The following is a 15,481-nucleotide window of genomic DNA, read 5'->3' as shown; positions in this document are numbered from 1 at the left end:
CTGAATGCTTTTCGGATGTAACAACTGAGGCTGTGTCATTCTCGGCGTCGAATAGATTTATTGAGAACTTAACATCAAATGTTGCTTACGGGGCGTCGATTTGACTGCTAACTTTGAAGATGTAATAATATCATTTATTCCTTATCACAACCACTTACAAAACGCTAGGTGAGTGAGCTTCACTCTATGGATCTTGCACCTCCTCTACATACCTCATAGCGTCTGTCCACAAACTCAATAGCGTTTGCTTACAATCAACAACAAATACAGGCACAAACATTCGATGCGCGTAAGCAGTCCTATTTATAGCTTTTACGATATGCTATAGTTCCTTACTGCCTCTTCTGTAGCTCTTATCTGTTCAGAGCATTATGAGAATACATGTGAGAACCGAACATGATATTTCAGAAACATGGCAATGCAATATTGTACCACAAGCTAACGGTCCATCATCCTCAAGGAGGTGTTTGGTATATATAAAGAAAGCAGAGGAATTGCTTCTTTTAAAAGACAAGAGTTTATTACATAGAAAAAAGATTAAAAATAAGAGAAAGAAATTATTAATCGAGTAAGCATGTTTTAAAAAGAATTCATTTGTTTTGCACTGAGCTTGGGACATAAGAGCGTACAAGCGGGAAACCCTCCATGTATGTTGTGGTTTCTCCGAGATCCACTTTTCTATAGTAACCATTTTCTCCAATGATGTAAGCTTTAGCTGTGTCGCAGTTGAAGGGTGATGTATCTTTATCTTCATCAAAAACGACCACGGCTCTCTTCTCCTCGTCAATGAGAAAACTCCCACCAGGATAAAACCGAAAACCAGTGAGTGGATACATATTGACAGCTAAGAACTTGTTCCAGGACACAACATCGGGTTCGATCATTGCGGTAATCCAAACCTCCATTTCACATGTATCACAACTTTGATATAACACGGCAAGCTGCTCTTCTCTAAGAGAAGATAAAGTCTCATGATCGTCGAAAATAGAGGCAAAAGGAAGACTCAAACGCGGTCCAAATCTCTCTTTAGTAAATTAAAATCAAAACATAGTAAGAAACCAGGGACCTGTTCTCGTGATTTAATATTTGTAGCAAACCAATACGTATTTCCCTTCAAAGTCAAGCCGTACGTGGTAAATACTACTAAATATACGCCAGTCTGGAGTAACATCAAGAACCTTCCATGAATTAGAGTTGAACTCGAAGATTTCGTGCACATGGCTCTCTCCGGGAGTATGAGTAAATCTCAAGATTTTATGGGCGCGACACAATTTGCTATTGTCGTATCCGAGGCATGAGAATACCATCTCCACATGTGGTTACCAAAGTTGGGTTCGACGCAGATCCACCTTGTTTTCTGCCCCGTATATGGGTTCCAAACAACTAGCCTAGAGTGGTTGTTTGTGGTGCATAACACCAAACCCTCACAGTGACATATTCGAACGAATCGGAGTTGGTCTGAATCGTTAAGGCTGATTAGTTTACCTACAAGCTTTACAAATGGATCAGAAGAGTCGGTGTAGATTCCATGAAGATTGACGCTCATTACATAAAGACTTAAATCTATCAACATGATCGCCACTAACTCCCTTCCTTTGCTGCTGCTTGAGCAAGATGCTTCCTTGTAAAACCCTCATCTTTGGATAAAGTGTTCCACTTTTTGCAAGTAGATCGCACTGCTCTCGTAGATGTCAAAGGAATGCGAGACAAAATCTCTTCCACCAAATCCCTTGGAAGATTCGAAATATTCATCATTTTGTTTTCCAACACGGTCGATGGAGTGCAAACAAGTTATTCAATGACTGAATTTATAAGATTTATAATGAATAGAAAATTAAAAGTTTTTAAAGATATTAAGAAAAATGAAAGATTTTTAAACTTTAAAGTATTTGACAAATTCTATCTATATAACACCATAAATTCTATCCTCCCCTCCCCCCTTTTCTATTAGATTGTAATCAAATAACATCATCACCAAAATTAATATTGAATAACACTAGCATTTAATAGATTTCTAAAAGAGTACCCAATAAATTAAATAACAGTAGACTTTAAATGAATCTATGAAATACACAATTACATAACACAATATTAAAAAAAAAAAATTCAAATTCAATAACAATTCCAAGTTCAATAATTTAGTGTGATCGTTGTCATCACTATTATTTAATTTTTCATTGTATATGCACTTTATATATATATATTTTTTTAAAATTGATGCCAAAGATTTAACATATATAGTTTTATCTCTTTCGAAAAAAAATTCAACCAAAATTTTACATGAAATACACAAATTTTAATCTATGCTTTACAAAAATCGAGATGTTAACATTTTAGTTACGTATACTTCTCGGCCACTTTTGTGCCGGAAGATGTTGTCATCATTTCTGCTATTCCTTTAGATATGCCGACGTCCTCGAACACGCTGGGATGGCATTCCACTAAATCTGGTACTTATTCGGTTAAATCGGGATATCATATCTTACGCCAGACGACAATGCCAAGGACTATTTGCGGTTCTCACATTACACCGCTTCAGGCTTTTGTTTGGAAAATTCGATGTCCTCCTGAAATCAGGTATTTTCTTTGGCAAGCTATTACAGGATGTATCACAGTCACTTCGAATCTTTGCAAACGTGGACTGAATTGTGATACAACGTGTGCTTTTTGTGGTTTTCTGGTCGAAACATTTAATCACGTTCTCTTTGAGTGTTCTCCGGCAAGGCAGGTGTGGACTTTGTCATCTTTCCCAACAAGGCCGGATGCATTTCCAACTTCTTCTATTTATGCAAACATGGATTTCTTATTTTGGCGGGCTAAGCAGTCCCCCACCCCAGATGTTTATCCCTGGATATTATGGTATATTTGGAAAGCTCGGAATGATAAAGTTTTTCCAACTTGGATTCGAATCCGCCGGCGCTTCTGCGAATAGCAGAATAGAAATCTCAAGCCTGGTTCCGTGCTCAGCTGGATGATCCGGTCGATGTACCGGTCGGTGGTCAACACGTTGCGCACAGTGACAGATGTAGGATGGTGGTCGCTAGGCCTATTTCGGGTTACCTTTGTTTTGTCGATGGGTCTTGGAAAGCCACGGACAAATATGCTGGTCGTGGCTGGTATTGTACCTCTACTGGGGAGGAGGCTCCCACTATGGGGAACGCCAACCTTCGTCGTAGTCTTACGCCTCTTCATGCAGAGATGGAAGCGCTTATATGGGCAATGCGATGTATGATTGGTGCAGATAATCAAGACGTGGTCTTTCTTACCGACTGCTCTGACCTGGTGAAGATGGTGTCTTCGCCTTCTGAGTGGCTAGCCTTCAAGTCGTACTTAGAGGAGATACAAGCTGATCGAGAGGAGTTCCACTCTTTTTCTTTAACTTTCGTTCCCCGCGCTCAGAATGGTAAAGCTGACAATCTGACACGACGTGTTCGTACCGTTTCGCATCCAACTACGTTTGTTAACAATATTCCTTCTCATTGGCTCTTTTGAGCTAATCGTTTGTCTTGTTGTAAAAAAAAAAAAAAAGTTATGTATACTTTTAGAAAAATAACTGATACTTTAATAAATGATATTAAATGTATTAAATAATAACTACATGTCAAATTAATTTTAAACCAAAACTTTTGTAATAAGGTTAAACGTAACGTAAAGAGTTAAAGAGGTCGTCGTTTATGGTCAAAAAAAAAAAGAAAAAAAAAGTCGTCCTTTAAGTTTGTCCCTTGAATCTGAAAAACCCTGAAGGGGAATTAGGAATTTTTGTTTGTTTCGAGGCAAAAGGAGTGAGAGTTGCGAAATTCAATCAAAGCTCTATCAATTTGGCAGCTTCAAATACACCCTGTAGGATTAAGGCTCAAGTATGGATGGAGTAGAGAGGTAATTAATTGGCAAAATCGACATAACAAATGTAATCAACAGTTTTCGAACGATGTCCTTGAAGAAATTATATGCATCATGGAGTCTGTCTTCTTGATCAGATAAACACAATTTTGAGTAAGTCTGATTTTCACTCATGATGTATATATCTTCGAGTACTTCGTTCGAAGCGAAGATTGGCTCAGAGGAAAAAAAAAAAGGGTCAGAATTGAATTTTGAGAGGTAAACGTGATACTACAGATTGAGAATCAGATGGGTCTCTCTCTCTTATGTTTTGTAATAAAGATCCCAGGAGGATTTCTCCATCTTTTCAATGAAAGTCTCATCATTGATCTGAAAACGATGGTCCCATCCCATGTGTATTGAATGCTTATTGTTGGTTTCTCCTAAACACTTAGCACAACAAAACCAAAACTCTAGCATTTGTCTTGTGTTAGTTGTGTGTTGTATCGACTTAGCTGAAGAAATTTTTTTAGATCAAATTAGAAGTTTGTTAAACAAGTAGTAGTATATTATAATACAGACAGTCCTGGAATAATAATAAATTCTTCAAGAGTTTGTCTGTTTCTAGCATTAGTCTCTCTTTGTTTTTTTTTTCTCTCTCTCTATCTTCCAATCACTGTATCTCCCCATCGCTCTCATGCATACATACACTATCCGTTCCGTTATCTCTCTTCCACAGCCATCATCGACCACAGAAGCAACTACCCATCTTTGTATTAATCCTCTGCCTCTCTCTCTCTCTTTTCTTATTCACCAACACATTATCTCTACAATGTCTTCTTCTACTTTGTCCAGAATAATCCAAGTGAAGTCTCCATGGCTGTGATTTGCTTTTAAATTTTATTCTCTGTATTAATGATTGTATCATAAGGAGTTTCAAAGTTCTCTGCTGCATTTTTTGTTGGAGAAATGGGTCTGCTTAAAACTGCATGGCTTCTTTTGCTTTTCTGGGTTGTCTCTTCTCCTTTTTGCTTCAGGTTTCATTACTGTTTTGGTTCAGAGCTCTCTGTGAAGTTCTTGAAAGCACCTCCTGCTGCTTCCAGATTTAGCTCTGCCAAATTTTCCTTTCAAGCTTTTGAGGATGGAAACAGAACTTGTTCGAGCTGCAGATTCCGTTGCAAGGTAGGATTTATTAGACTCGCCAATTATAAATTTTTATTAGTGTCAACTAAATTTATTCTATATGTTGGCTGAGAAAAGATTTTGAGTTTGAAATCAAGAATTGTGTCAACTCATTTGAAGTTTGCCTTTAATGCCTAGTCACATCTGTTTTATGGGAAAAGATTGTGTTTACTGCAGCTAGATGACCATTTTAGTTTTGATTGCCATCAAAGAAAAGTTTCCTACTCGAAGTTGTTAGATGGAGATCATACACTTGAGGTCTGCGCAAATAGGATGCATGAATTTGGCTGCAATACCTATCACTGGACTGTTGGTAAAGACGCTATTCTTTCACCTCTTTGATTCTTTTCTTGAATCTTTCTTGTGTTGGTTGATCCAAGTTGTCTGTCTTGTGCCTTCTCTATAAATCCTCTTATCTCATGCAGAACACACATTTCCTCATATCAAAAACCATTGAAGGGCCCTTGTATTGCTTGAATTTTCTGATTTCAAACTCCTTTTGCTTTATTGTGTTTGCAGATACGGTTTCCCCTACAGCCTTTGTGACTGCATCAATGCCATTTACAAGTGCACAAAACGTGTCTGTTAATATTACTTTTACCGAGCCATGTGTTGGTGGCAGAGGTTTTAGATGTTCATCTGTGAATGCCTGCGACGTGAGTACGTAACCTTATTTACATTCATCTCAATATTTTGAGGTCATTCACCTTCTTGTTCTCTACTCTTGACACGGTTTTAAATGATGTAACAGATTCTTGTCTACGGTGCTGGCCAAGTTATACCGTCTTCAGTCACCGTTCTTGACCAATTTCTCAGATATTCACTGCTTGTGGGATTATCTCCTGATGCTCAATACGGAAGGATTGTGTTGGTGATGAATAAGAATGTTTGTTCTGATAAAGCCGGTAACAATTTTCAAAGAGCTTTGGGTTCGCGTTTCTTTGTCCATTTTGGTGAGTGTCTTTACCCATTTTTTCTCCGTTTGGTTTTCTTTGAAAGAGCATTAAGGAAGCCTGATTTTGAATTTTTTTGGCATCTAGATAGAAGAGATGTTTTTGTCAACCTACGGGCTCATGTCCCAGAGAAGTTACTTAAGCTAAACAACCAAACTAGGACGGTGCAGGCAACCAATGATAATGATAAGCTGAATATTTACTTGTATTTCTCGGAACCGGTACTGAATTCTTCAGCTGAGATTCTCAGACTACTAAGAACAAGCCAAGGTGATTTGCTTCCTATTGATGGAAAAACCAATGGGAATCGACGTTTTGCGTTTATGGTTTGTGCTTCTGCTGCTTTCTCTCAAGGTTATTTGGTGCTTCTATTTCGTTTCATGTTAATCCTTTAATGTAACCTTCAGACTCTTTTTCTCTCAGGTCACAAATACATCACGGCGTGCTATAGTTACAGTGACCCTTGACTCGAATTTAATAAGAAGCAGACATGGGACACCTGCATCTCCAACTGCACCACTGACTTTTCTTTATGGTGAGTAAGTTATACATTTGTTTTTCTAGCTTGTTTTCAGTGGCTCCTTGAAATGAAAAATGTATGTGCGTGATCTTAGATACCGAGAGACCTCATGTTTTATTGAACACAACATCTGGTATGAGGACAAGAAAGCACACCGTCCCTGTGTGGATAAAATTCATGAAGCCTGTGTTTGGGTTTAACTCCTCATTTGTATCAATCTCAGGGGGATATCTTGAGAGGTTAGTAATCTTGTGTTTCTTCTTTTTTTTCTCATAAAAATTGCAGTTTTGATGCTAAGTGATAATTTCGCTTCTTTTGTTTTCCAGCTTTGAGGAACTGAGCGGAAGCATTTATATTGTATATGTCAAAGCCAACACTAGTATAATTTCTGTTAAGATTCCTGAAAATGTTACTCAGGATGTCGCGGGAAACAAAAATCTCGCATCTAACATCCTAGAAGTGAAACATTGTAAGCGTTTAACTACTTAATATCATCAAGCGTACTGTCCTTTATTTTATGTTTTTTGCTTCTGCCAATGGTTTTCAAATGTTATACTTCACTGCAGATTCTGTGCCTATGCTATCTTCTGTGGTTTCTTGGGTCTCAACTTACATTTTCTTCGTGACATCTTTCATTGCGGGACTCCTCACTCTTTCAACCACAAGCCTTTATTCTCTCGGTGCATTTCCACGACCATCTCCATACCTCATATCAGACCCCACGAGGAACCTTTTCGTACGATTTTTTTACTCATTTATATAGAAAACGACACATAGATTGCCTTTGCTTTCCTGTTTACATAATTAATCCAATGGTATTGTGTGCTTTGTGGCTCCAATGCAGAGAACTGCCTGTCACATTCAGTTTTTTGCACTCACGAGATGGCTACCAGTGACATTGCCTGTTGATTACTACGAGTTTGTGAGAGGGATTCAGTGGATAATCCCTTATTTTCCTCTCCCGTGGGAAACTAAGAACAACGAACAGATCATGGTGGCATCAAGTCCTTACATTGGTTCACATTCGTTCATTTCTAAAACTCACAGCAACATGATTAATCTACAGACATCAAACAAGGCTGAGTCAGTATTCGGTTTGCCACTCACCGCAATGGAGTACAGATTCTTCTTTGAGGTCAAAAAGAAACTTATCCTCAATGCTTCTTCTTTGTTATTTTTAGTACTCTTTTGTTCATATTTTAATACTGTATGAGTGTTTACAGACCCCAAATCTTAAGCCGGAAGCAGAACATATTCTTGGTCTACCACATTCAACAGTGTAAGTCACTACAATCCTCGTTTGTACTTCCCTTCTATAAAGAATTTTGTAAAGATTTCATTTCAGCATTAGTTGCTCAAGTTTCATTTAAGAAAAGCCATTACATATGTTTTTTTTTTCATTCTTCTTTTCTTGTAGGTGGAGAGATTTCTATAGGATCATGTTTTGGATAGCTATTATTGGGGGAAGTTTGGTACTATTGCATATATTACTCTCTCTGATAATGAAGTTCAAGAAATCACACACTGAGAAGAAGAGGAGTTTTGGTGCGTTTGTCTTCCCAAGATTCGAACTGTTTCTTCTCATTCTCGCTTTACCCTCCATCTGCAAAGCTGCAAGGAGTCTCATACAAGGTTTTTTTAATACCAGCCTCGAACGTATATGTCTAGTTGGAAATTTCTCTTTAAACACATTCACTAAATTCTCTCTTTCTCAGGCTATTTTAAACATCAAGGAGCTGCAGAAGCCAGTGTCATTGTTGGCATCCTTGTGCTTTGCGTGGTAGCTGTTCTGCTTCTAGCATTGTTTGTCTTTCTATCGGTCGGGATAACGTTTGGGAAGCTGTTACAGTATAAGGAAATTCATCAAGAAGGCGAAACTTTCCACTGGTACCAAGAACTCATCCGAGTGACCCTTGGTCCTGGTAAAAGAGGCCAATGGACATGGAAAACAGAGAACTCTGTCTATCTAACTAGGTTAGGTCCAGTTTTCGAAGATTTAAGAGGTCCACCAAAGTACATGCTCACACAGATCTCAGGAAGCAATCCACTCAAGCAGCGAGATGATCGCATCATCGCATCAGATGACGAAAACGAAGATGCAGAAGCTCCTTGCATACAGAAACTGTTTGGAATCCTTAGAATTTACTACACATTTCTCGAAACTGTGAAGAGGGTTTGTGTGGGGATCATTGCTGGTGCTTACTTGGACAACGAAACTGCTACAACTCCCATAATGGTCTTGTTGAGCATCACGTCCTTTCAGCTGTTTTTCCTAGTTCTGAAGAAGCCATTCATCAAGAAAAAAGTACAGCTCGTAGAGATCATCTCTATAGCATGTCAAGTAGGTGTATTCGCCTCGTGTCTGATGCTACTGATGAAAGACCTTCCACAGACGAGCGGGAAGAAACTCGGTATCTTCATGGTTATATTGTTCTTGATTGGGTACACTGCGCAGATGTGCAACGAATGGTACTCATTGTACAAACAAACAAAGCGGTTAGATCAAATCAACAGGTCCTTCTTGAGTGGTCTCAAGATGTTTATCATTGGACTTGCTGCGTTAATCCTGCCTCAGAAAATGATGAAGAGCAAGATCCCTGCAGCTCAACTAGAAGGAAGAAGCAGCAGCAACGGAGGCATTGCATTCTCAACCCCAGAAAACAGGTACTTACATTCTAACGGAAGCCGAAGCTCTGGTAGTTTGGACAAGCCATGGTTGAGACAGATTAGGGAAATGGCAAAGGCTAGCTTCACAAGAGAAAGGAGCAACAGTAAAGTACCTAGTGATCCTTCGTGTAGCAAAAGCGGTTGGAGCAGTAGTATTTGGGGAACAAAGACAAGTGGAAGCTCTTCTAAAGACTCACCTTCTTCAGATTACAAATCCAGACCTAAAGGACTTTACAAAGATTTAGAAGCCATTTTTGCGTCAAAGTAGAAGAAGAAGAAACTCATTCTCTCTTGTACTATTTGCTCTGAATTCAATCTATGGATTACATTGTGATATTTAATAAATTAATGGGGTTTAGTATGTATTGATACGAAATATGAGGGCTGAATTCGTAATTAATAAAGAGATCATGTTTACATTATCTTTCACGAAAAATATTATTATATTTACACATATTATTTCTCTAATTTATAATTTAAAAAAAATAAAAGAAAATTTCAGAGAAAACTGTAGCTGTCGTCGATGTGCTCCATGCTTCGTCTTGTTTGGCTCCGAGAAAATTCAATTCCAAGGAGAAGAAGAAGCTCCAATCACATAGACCAAGCTAATCTACAGCTTATATCGTGCACCTAAAATCTCAGTTTCGCAATTTCTCAAGTGCTTGGGTCGATCAATTTCAATTTTCAATTTTCTTTCGATTGGGGATTTTGGCGTGCTTTGGATCTGCAGAAATTGGTGTTAGAATCTGTCTTCGTTCTTTATCAATCGATCGATTTTTGTGTAATTTATTGTTTCTGTGTAATTTGGTTGTTGTGGTTTCAAATGATCAATGGAGAGGAGGAACCATCGAGAGTTGTTGTAGATTTTTCTGATCGGTTACTACTGGAGAAGGAAAGTGGTAGAGATGTTTCTCCAGGTTCATCGTTACATTACTCGTCTTGCGGTGAATCTGAGTTTGAGCGGTATTGTAGTGCCAATTCGGCTTTGGGAACGCCCAGTATGTGTAGCTCTACAGGACCGTTTCAGGATTCGTTGGAATCTGAGTTTGAGAATTTCAGCTTGGGACCAAGTCTAATAAAGTTCTCCTCTTTGGATAGCACACGAGGAATCCAGTTTTCTGATGAGGGTGGCTCTTGTAATGGTATAAGTAGTATTGCACCCGGTTTAAACCCCCTTAAGGTGAACACCCAGGAAACTGGATATAGTGAAGATATGTCTGGTGAGTTGATGGACAGTGAAGCAACAATTGAAAAAGATTCCATGAATCGGTTAGCTGAAATGGACGATAAGGAGGTAATGTGTAGATCAGATTCACAGTTCCATACAAGTGGTATTGATAGAGAAGATGGAAGTTCGATAGATGATGAACATTCTGATGGTGATGACTCACTTAGTGATGCAAGTGATCACTCTGGTAAATATGTTCCAGGGAATGTACAGTATATAAAGGAGCCTAAAGATGAGAACGATAATCCGTTTCTCATAAATTCTTCCACTGCCTTTGGTACAAATGATTGGGATGAGTTTGAGCTTGAAGCCACAGAACTTGTTGACACTCCTTTTGACTTCAGCGGGTTTGAGAAGCACGGTGAAGCGTGTACTGGAAATGAAGGGACATCCACAAAATCATTATCTGTAGCTTTACGAAAGCTTCCTGTTGTAGCTCAAGCAGGAAAAGGGGAAGAGCATACAAACGTAACTGCGAGCACTAGACATGCTCCAGATGTAGGTGACTTTTGTGAAAATATTGGAGATGTAGTAAGATCTAGAGATTTAACTGTCTCGACCCAAAGGGAGCAAGGTGACGTAGGAAAAGACAGCATAACTGCCAGAGGATTTGGAGACCTGAGTGCCAAAGACAGAACCTTGGTGGTTCCTCAATCACTAGTAACAGATGGGTCTCTTCGTGACACTTGGCTTAGCAACAATCAAACTGAAGATACACCTGTCGTCATGAATTACCTTCAATCTTGTAGCGCTGACGAGGACTTCCTAGACACTACACCAGTTGAGTTGGGAAACGAAGAATCTTCAGGTGGGGTTGACCTAGATGCCAATGAACTACTTCACGAATCGTCTGAGAATGGAAAACAGTTAGATCCATTTGGAGAGTGCACCTCAGAACCATTGTTGGTATCTCGGAACTCTGATAAGCCATCATCTAGTGATTCGAATCCTGTACCAAATGTCTTACAAGTCACTTACACACAACCTAAGGTCAGCTGCTTCATATATAAAACATTATTTACGTTAATTTTCTTCTGCTTGTATTGTAGAATGTGTCATCGGGTTATGTGGAAGTCTATTAGATTTCCATGCACTGTTTCGGGTTAAATAGTGCATTTCAATTTATTATGCTCCTACCACAGTGCAATCTTTAAACTTCATGGATTCTACTTTATCTCCTTTTGATTTGAATATTTTATTTTTGAATGAAGATATATGGTTTCGATTTTTTCATCTTGCAGAAGGAGAACACAGAGCTTAACGACTTTTATGATGATTTTGTTCATGATATGGAAGAAATACTGCTCGACTCTGGTGAATCATCTGGGGCAAGGTTTTCTAAGAATGACAAGATGTTCCAACTACAGCTCTCTCTGCCTAACAGGGATGGGGGGCAAACTGCTACAACATCTGGTCTAGATGATTCATCTCCAACAGTTTCCCAGCGATTTAGGATTGATAGGGTTGAAGTTGTTGGGGTAAAGCAAAAGAAAGGTGATGTCTCGCTGAGTGAAAGATTAGTTGGGGTGAAGGAATACACAGTTTATGTCATAACGGTTTGGAGTGGGAAAGACAAGTGGGAAATTGAAAGAAGGTATCGTGATTTTTATAGTCTCTACCGTCGGTTGACATCTTTATTTGCTGATCAAGGCTGGACGCTTCCTACACCTTGGGCCTCTGTGGAGAAGGAATCCAGGAAAATATTTGGCACGTCCCCCAATGCTGTTGCTGAAAGGACTGTCCTTCTTCAAGATTGTTTAAATTCAGTTCTCCAGTCCCGGTTTTTTCCAACACTTCCAAATGCGTTACTTAGGTTTTTGTCCCCTCAAGATGCATGTGCTAATTCTTCTGGGTCGGGTTCTATAGTATCTCCAACAATCTCTCCTGGCATCACTGCTACCGCAACCAGTTCTTTTTCGTATGGAAATACTATCTCGTTCATTGTTGATGTTCGACCTCACAAATCAGTAAAACAGTTGCTAGAAGCGCAGCATTATATTTGCGCTGGATGCCACAGATACTTTGATGATGGAGCCACTCTTGTGCGGGACTTTGTGAAAGCTCTTGGATGGGGTAAGCCTCGGCTTTGCGAATATACTGGTCAACTGTTTTGTTCTTCTTGCCATACACATGACATGGCAGTTATGCCAGCAACAGTGTTACATCATTGGGATTTTAATCGTTATCCAGTTTCTCAATTGGCAAAATCATATCTGGACTCCATACATGAGCAGGTAAATTTAGGTCTAGTGATATTTGGTCTGATTTATTGCCATTTTTGGATACTGAGCGCTGAGGTAGAACAGATTCCTATGCAATACCTTTACTGCGCGCCTGGATTTGGTTGTCTGAAAAATCTTGTTTTGCAGCCTATGCTTTGTGTCAGTGCGGTCAATCCTTTTCTGTCTTCGAAGGTCCCTGCACTCAACCATATTATGAGCGTGCGGAAAAGAATAACCATGATGCTTCCATATATACGCTGCCCATTCCGCAAGACACTCAACAAAGGACTCAGTTCTCGGAGATACCTTCTTGAGAGCACTGATTTTTTTGCTTTGAGAGATCTAGTTGATCTTTCTAAAGGGCCATTTGCAGGTGAATTTCTTTTTTTGAACCATGATTTAAAGTTCATGTGTGTCTGCGCTCATGCTGAGACATGCATATTTTCCCTCATGCTTGCACATCTTCTCAACTGAATTACAAGTCAATTTCAGGCTGCTACTTGTTTAATGCTAAACATTTTATCTATTTCCTTGCGTTTTTAACATTATCCTTAAAAATGGCAGCACTTCCTGCAATCGTGGAAACCGTTAGGAAGAAAATCGTGGAGCATATTACAGAACAGTGCCTTGTTTGTTGCGATGTGGGGGTTCCCTGTAATGCCCGGCAAGCTTGTGACGACACATCCTCTTTAATATTTCCATTCCAGGTGAGCATTTTACAAAACACTAACAATGGATATATAACACATCTTATCTTTCTCAGTTTTGGGTGCTTGATCACCAATTTATAGCCTTGATGGCATTGGATTTTCTTTCCTCTGCATGATCATAGTCTGGATTGCGCTATCTCTCAGATGTTTTAATCCAACATATAATGAATGCAATGATTAGGAGAAAGATGAGGTTAACAAATGCCGGTCATGCGGCTCAGTTTTCCACAAGAGATGCTTAGCAAGACTCTCAACCTGCCATTGCGGAGCACAATTAAAGCCGAACAAGAGCCCTGGAGAGCTGCAAGTATCGGAGAAGAAATCAGATTCTATGTCTGTCTTGCCTCTACGACTCCTCTCAGGTTTTTTTGGAAAGTCAAAACAAGACAAAGAAACCACTATTCTAATGGGTTCACTTCCAACCAACGATCTATAGATATGATTCTTTATGTATGTTTGTAAAACTTGCCTTTTGTAATGTAAATTAAAAGCCTCTGTTTAATTGCAAGAGAGTGAACTTGTTTTGTAAACAAAACTTCTTTTACCTTCTCTCGTCTATGAGCCAACTCACTGTAGAGAACATAGAGTAAAAGAAGTAATATATTATAAGCATGTTGCTTTACATACCAAGATCCTGGTTCAATAGCAGGTCTTCTGGCGAGGTTACAGTTTCGAACAAGGATTTGTGCCTGCATTGCAATGTCTCTATACTTATTAGTACATATCTATGCATCTTGGCAATGTTCCGTACATCAGATATTTAGCTGGTTAACTCTCTAATATGATCTGATCATGATCATCATTGGCCCAAGTCAGTAGCATAGTTGATTTGTTTGAAATTCTTACTTGCAAGTTTTATAAGCTACTTACATGGATTCAATATAAAAAAGAATGCTTAACTTTTAAAAGATTTTTCTTTATATGCAAGAAAGAAGAAATGTTTGATTTTGTTACACAAGATGGTACCAAGTTTTCTATGTGACAACAAAAGTCCAACGTTGAGAAGCTTATCATGCATCAAATAGGGATACTACTTACGATTAATTTAACATAGTGTGATGGACGTTTTCACTAAAACCTAATTTACTTTTCTTTTTTAAAAAAGGAAACAATTAATTAAACCCTTTTTCAAAAAAAAAAAAAAAAAAGGGAAAAGGAGTTCAGGTGATTTTTAGGGTTCAAAAAAAGGAAAAAAAAGGAGAGTTGAGGCTAAAGTCTCTCTATATATACTATATAGTATACATTGTACTCAACACAACAATAGTCGCAACAGGCAAACACGAGAAAACCCTAAACTCTCAGCTTGTAATTTGATCGTCTCTCTCTTTGGTTTGTAACTCGATCGTCTCTCGAAAACATCGATCAATAACAATGGGGGGCTTGAAGAGGAAGATAGATACAGAGAAGAAGATAGAGGGGAAAGATGCACGTGCTGTTACATTCTCGAAACGTAGGAAGGGCCTTTTCAGCAAAGCGTCGGAGCTCTGTCTTCTCTCCGACGCTCAGATTGCAATCTTAGCCACTCCTGTTTCTGCTAATTCCCACAACTTTTTCTACACGTTTGGACACTCGTCTGTGGATAGCGTTGTCGCTGCTTTCCTCGCTGATGAGACTCCGACTCGGGACGTCGATGACGAAAATCTAGGGTTTTGGTGGGAAGACGAGAGTCTCGCCAATTCGGAGAATGCGGAGGAACTGGGAGACGCGATTGTTTCGATGAAGAGGATGTTACAAGATCTCAAGGAGTTGCAAAGAGATCATCAACACGTCGTCGTGGAGAAGGACAACAACAACAACAAAAACAACAACAACAATGCTTCTTCTTTTACTTTACGTGGAAACGACGACGTGGGTGGATGCAGCAACCAAGGGATGGAATACTTTGATCAAATATTTGCTTCTGAGGTTGAGACTCAGTCTCAGGCTATGCCGATGATCGATTACGTGGGTGAAGGATGCAGCAACCAAGGGCTCGACTTTGATCAAATATTTGATTCTGAGGTTCATGAGACTCAATCTCAAGCTGCTATGCCGATGATCAATTTGGACGACGACGAGTTCTTCTCTTCTGATTTCTTCAATGATTTTGATATTGATGCTCTATATGCATAAGTAGTCTCTCACACGTCTACAACCTTCTAATCCCTAAAATACACTTCTTGCTACTAATTTGTATTGTA

The 15,481-nt window shown here is 39.0% G+C and overlaps 3 protein-coding genes and 2 pseudogenes across 5 annotated transcripts; 4 read left to right on the top strand and 1 right to left on the bottom strand.

Moving 5' to 3' along the window:
- Positions 1-590: 590 nt before the first annotated feature.
- On the bottom strand, positions 591-1,752 carry LOC147942636 (putative F-box protein At3g17620 pseudogene; annotated as a pseudogene).
- Positions 1,753-2,404: 652 nt separating this feature from the next.
- LOC147942635 (uncharacterized) lies at positions 2,405-3,492 on the top strand. Its single transcript, XM_087456145.1, has 2 exons — positions 2,405-2,728; positions 2,968-3,492. Exons 1-2 carry the CDS (start codon positions 2,405-2,407, stop codon positions 3,490-3,492), a joined length of 849 nt encoding a protein of 282 aa, XP_087312271.1.
- A 175-nt stretch (positions 3,493-3,667) lies between these two features.
- On the top strand, positions 3,668-9,563 carry LOC104791033 (uncharacterized). 2 transcript variants are annotated; one of them, XM_010516831.3, is made up of 13 exons: positions 3,668-5,001; positions 5,179-5,314; positions 5,521-5,657; positions 5,753-5,954; positions 6,042-6,280; positions 6,378-6,489; positions 6,569-6,713; positions 6,801-6,943; positions 7,041-7,210; positions 7,319-7,609; positions 7,698-7,753; positions 7,892-8,106; positions 8,190-9,563. In XM_010516831.3, the coding sequence occupies exons 1-13, from the start codon at positions 4,789-4,791 to the stop codon at positions 9,407-9,409; spliced, it is 3,279 nt and encodes a 1,092-aa protein (XP_010515133.1). In that variant the 5' UTR covers positions 3,668-4,788; the 3' UTR covers positions 9,410-9,563. The 2 variants fall into 2 exon arrangements, with proteins under 2 accessions (XP_010515133.1, XP_010515134.1); XM_010516832.2 differs by having other exon boundaries at positions 5,521-5,661.
- Positions 9,525-13,931, top strand: LOC104791032 (uncharacterized). Of its 2 annotated transcripts, none has more exons than XM_010516829.3 (5): positions 9,525-11,359; positions 11,611-12,603; positions 12,739-12,964; positions 13,156-13,298; positions 13,483-13,931. In XM_010516829.3, exons 1-5 carry the CDS (start codon positions 9,965-9,967, stop codon positions 13,735-13,737), a joined length of 3,012 nt encoding a protein of 1,003 aa, XP_010515131.1. In that variant the 5' UTR covers positions 9,525-9,964; the 3' UTR covers positions 13,738-13,931. The 2 variants fall into 2 exon arrangements, with proteins under 2 accessions (XP_010515131.1, XP_010515132.1); XM_010516830.3 differs by having other exon boundaries at positions 13,424-13,931.
- A 741-nt stretch (positions 13,932-14,672) lies between these two features.
- LOC104791031 (agamous-like MADS-box protein AGL97 pseudogene) lies at positions 14,673-15,413 on the top strand (annotated as a pseudogene).
- Positions 15,414-15,481: the final 68 nt, after the last annotated feature.

This window comes from Camelina sativa, chromosome 6 (assembly GCF_030686135.1).
Source record: "Camelina sativa cultivar CO46 ecotype springtype chromosome 6, ASM3068613v1".
NCBI classification, from domain to species: Eukaryota; Viridiplantae; Streptophyta; class Magnoliopsida; order Brassicales; family Brassicaceae; genus Camelina; species Camelina sativa.
This window is presented reverse-complemented; position numbering and strand designations above follow the sequence as displayed.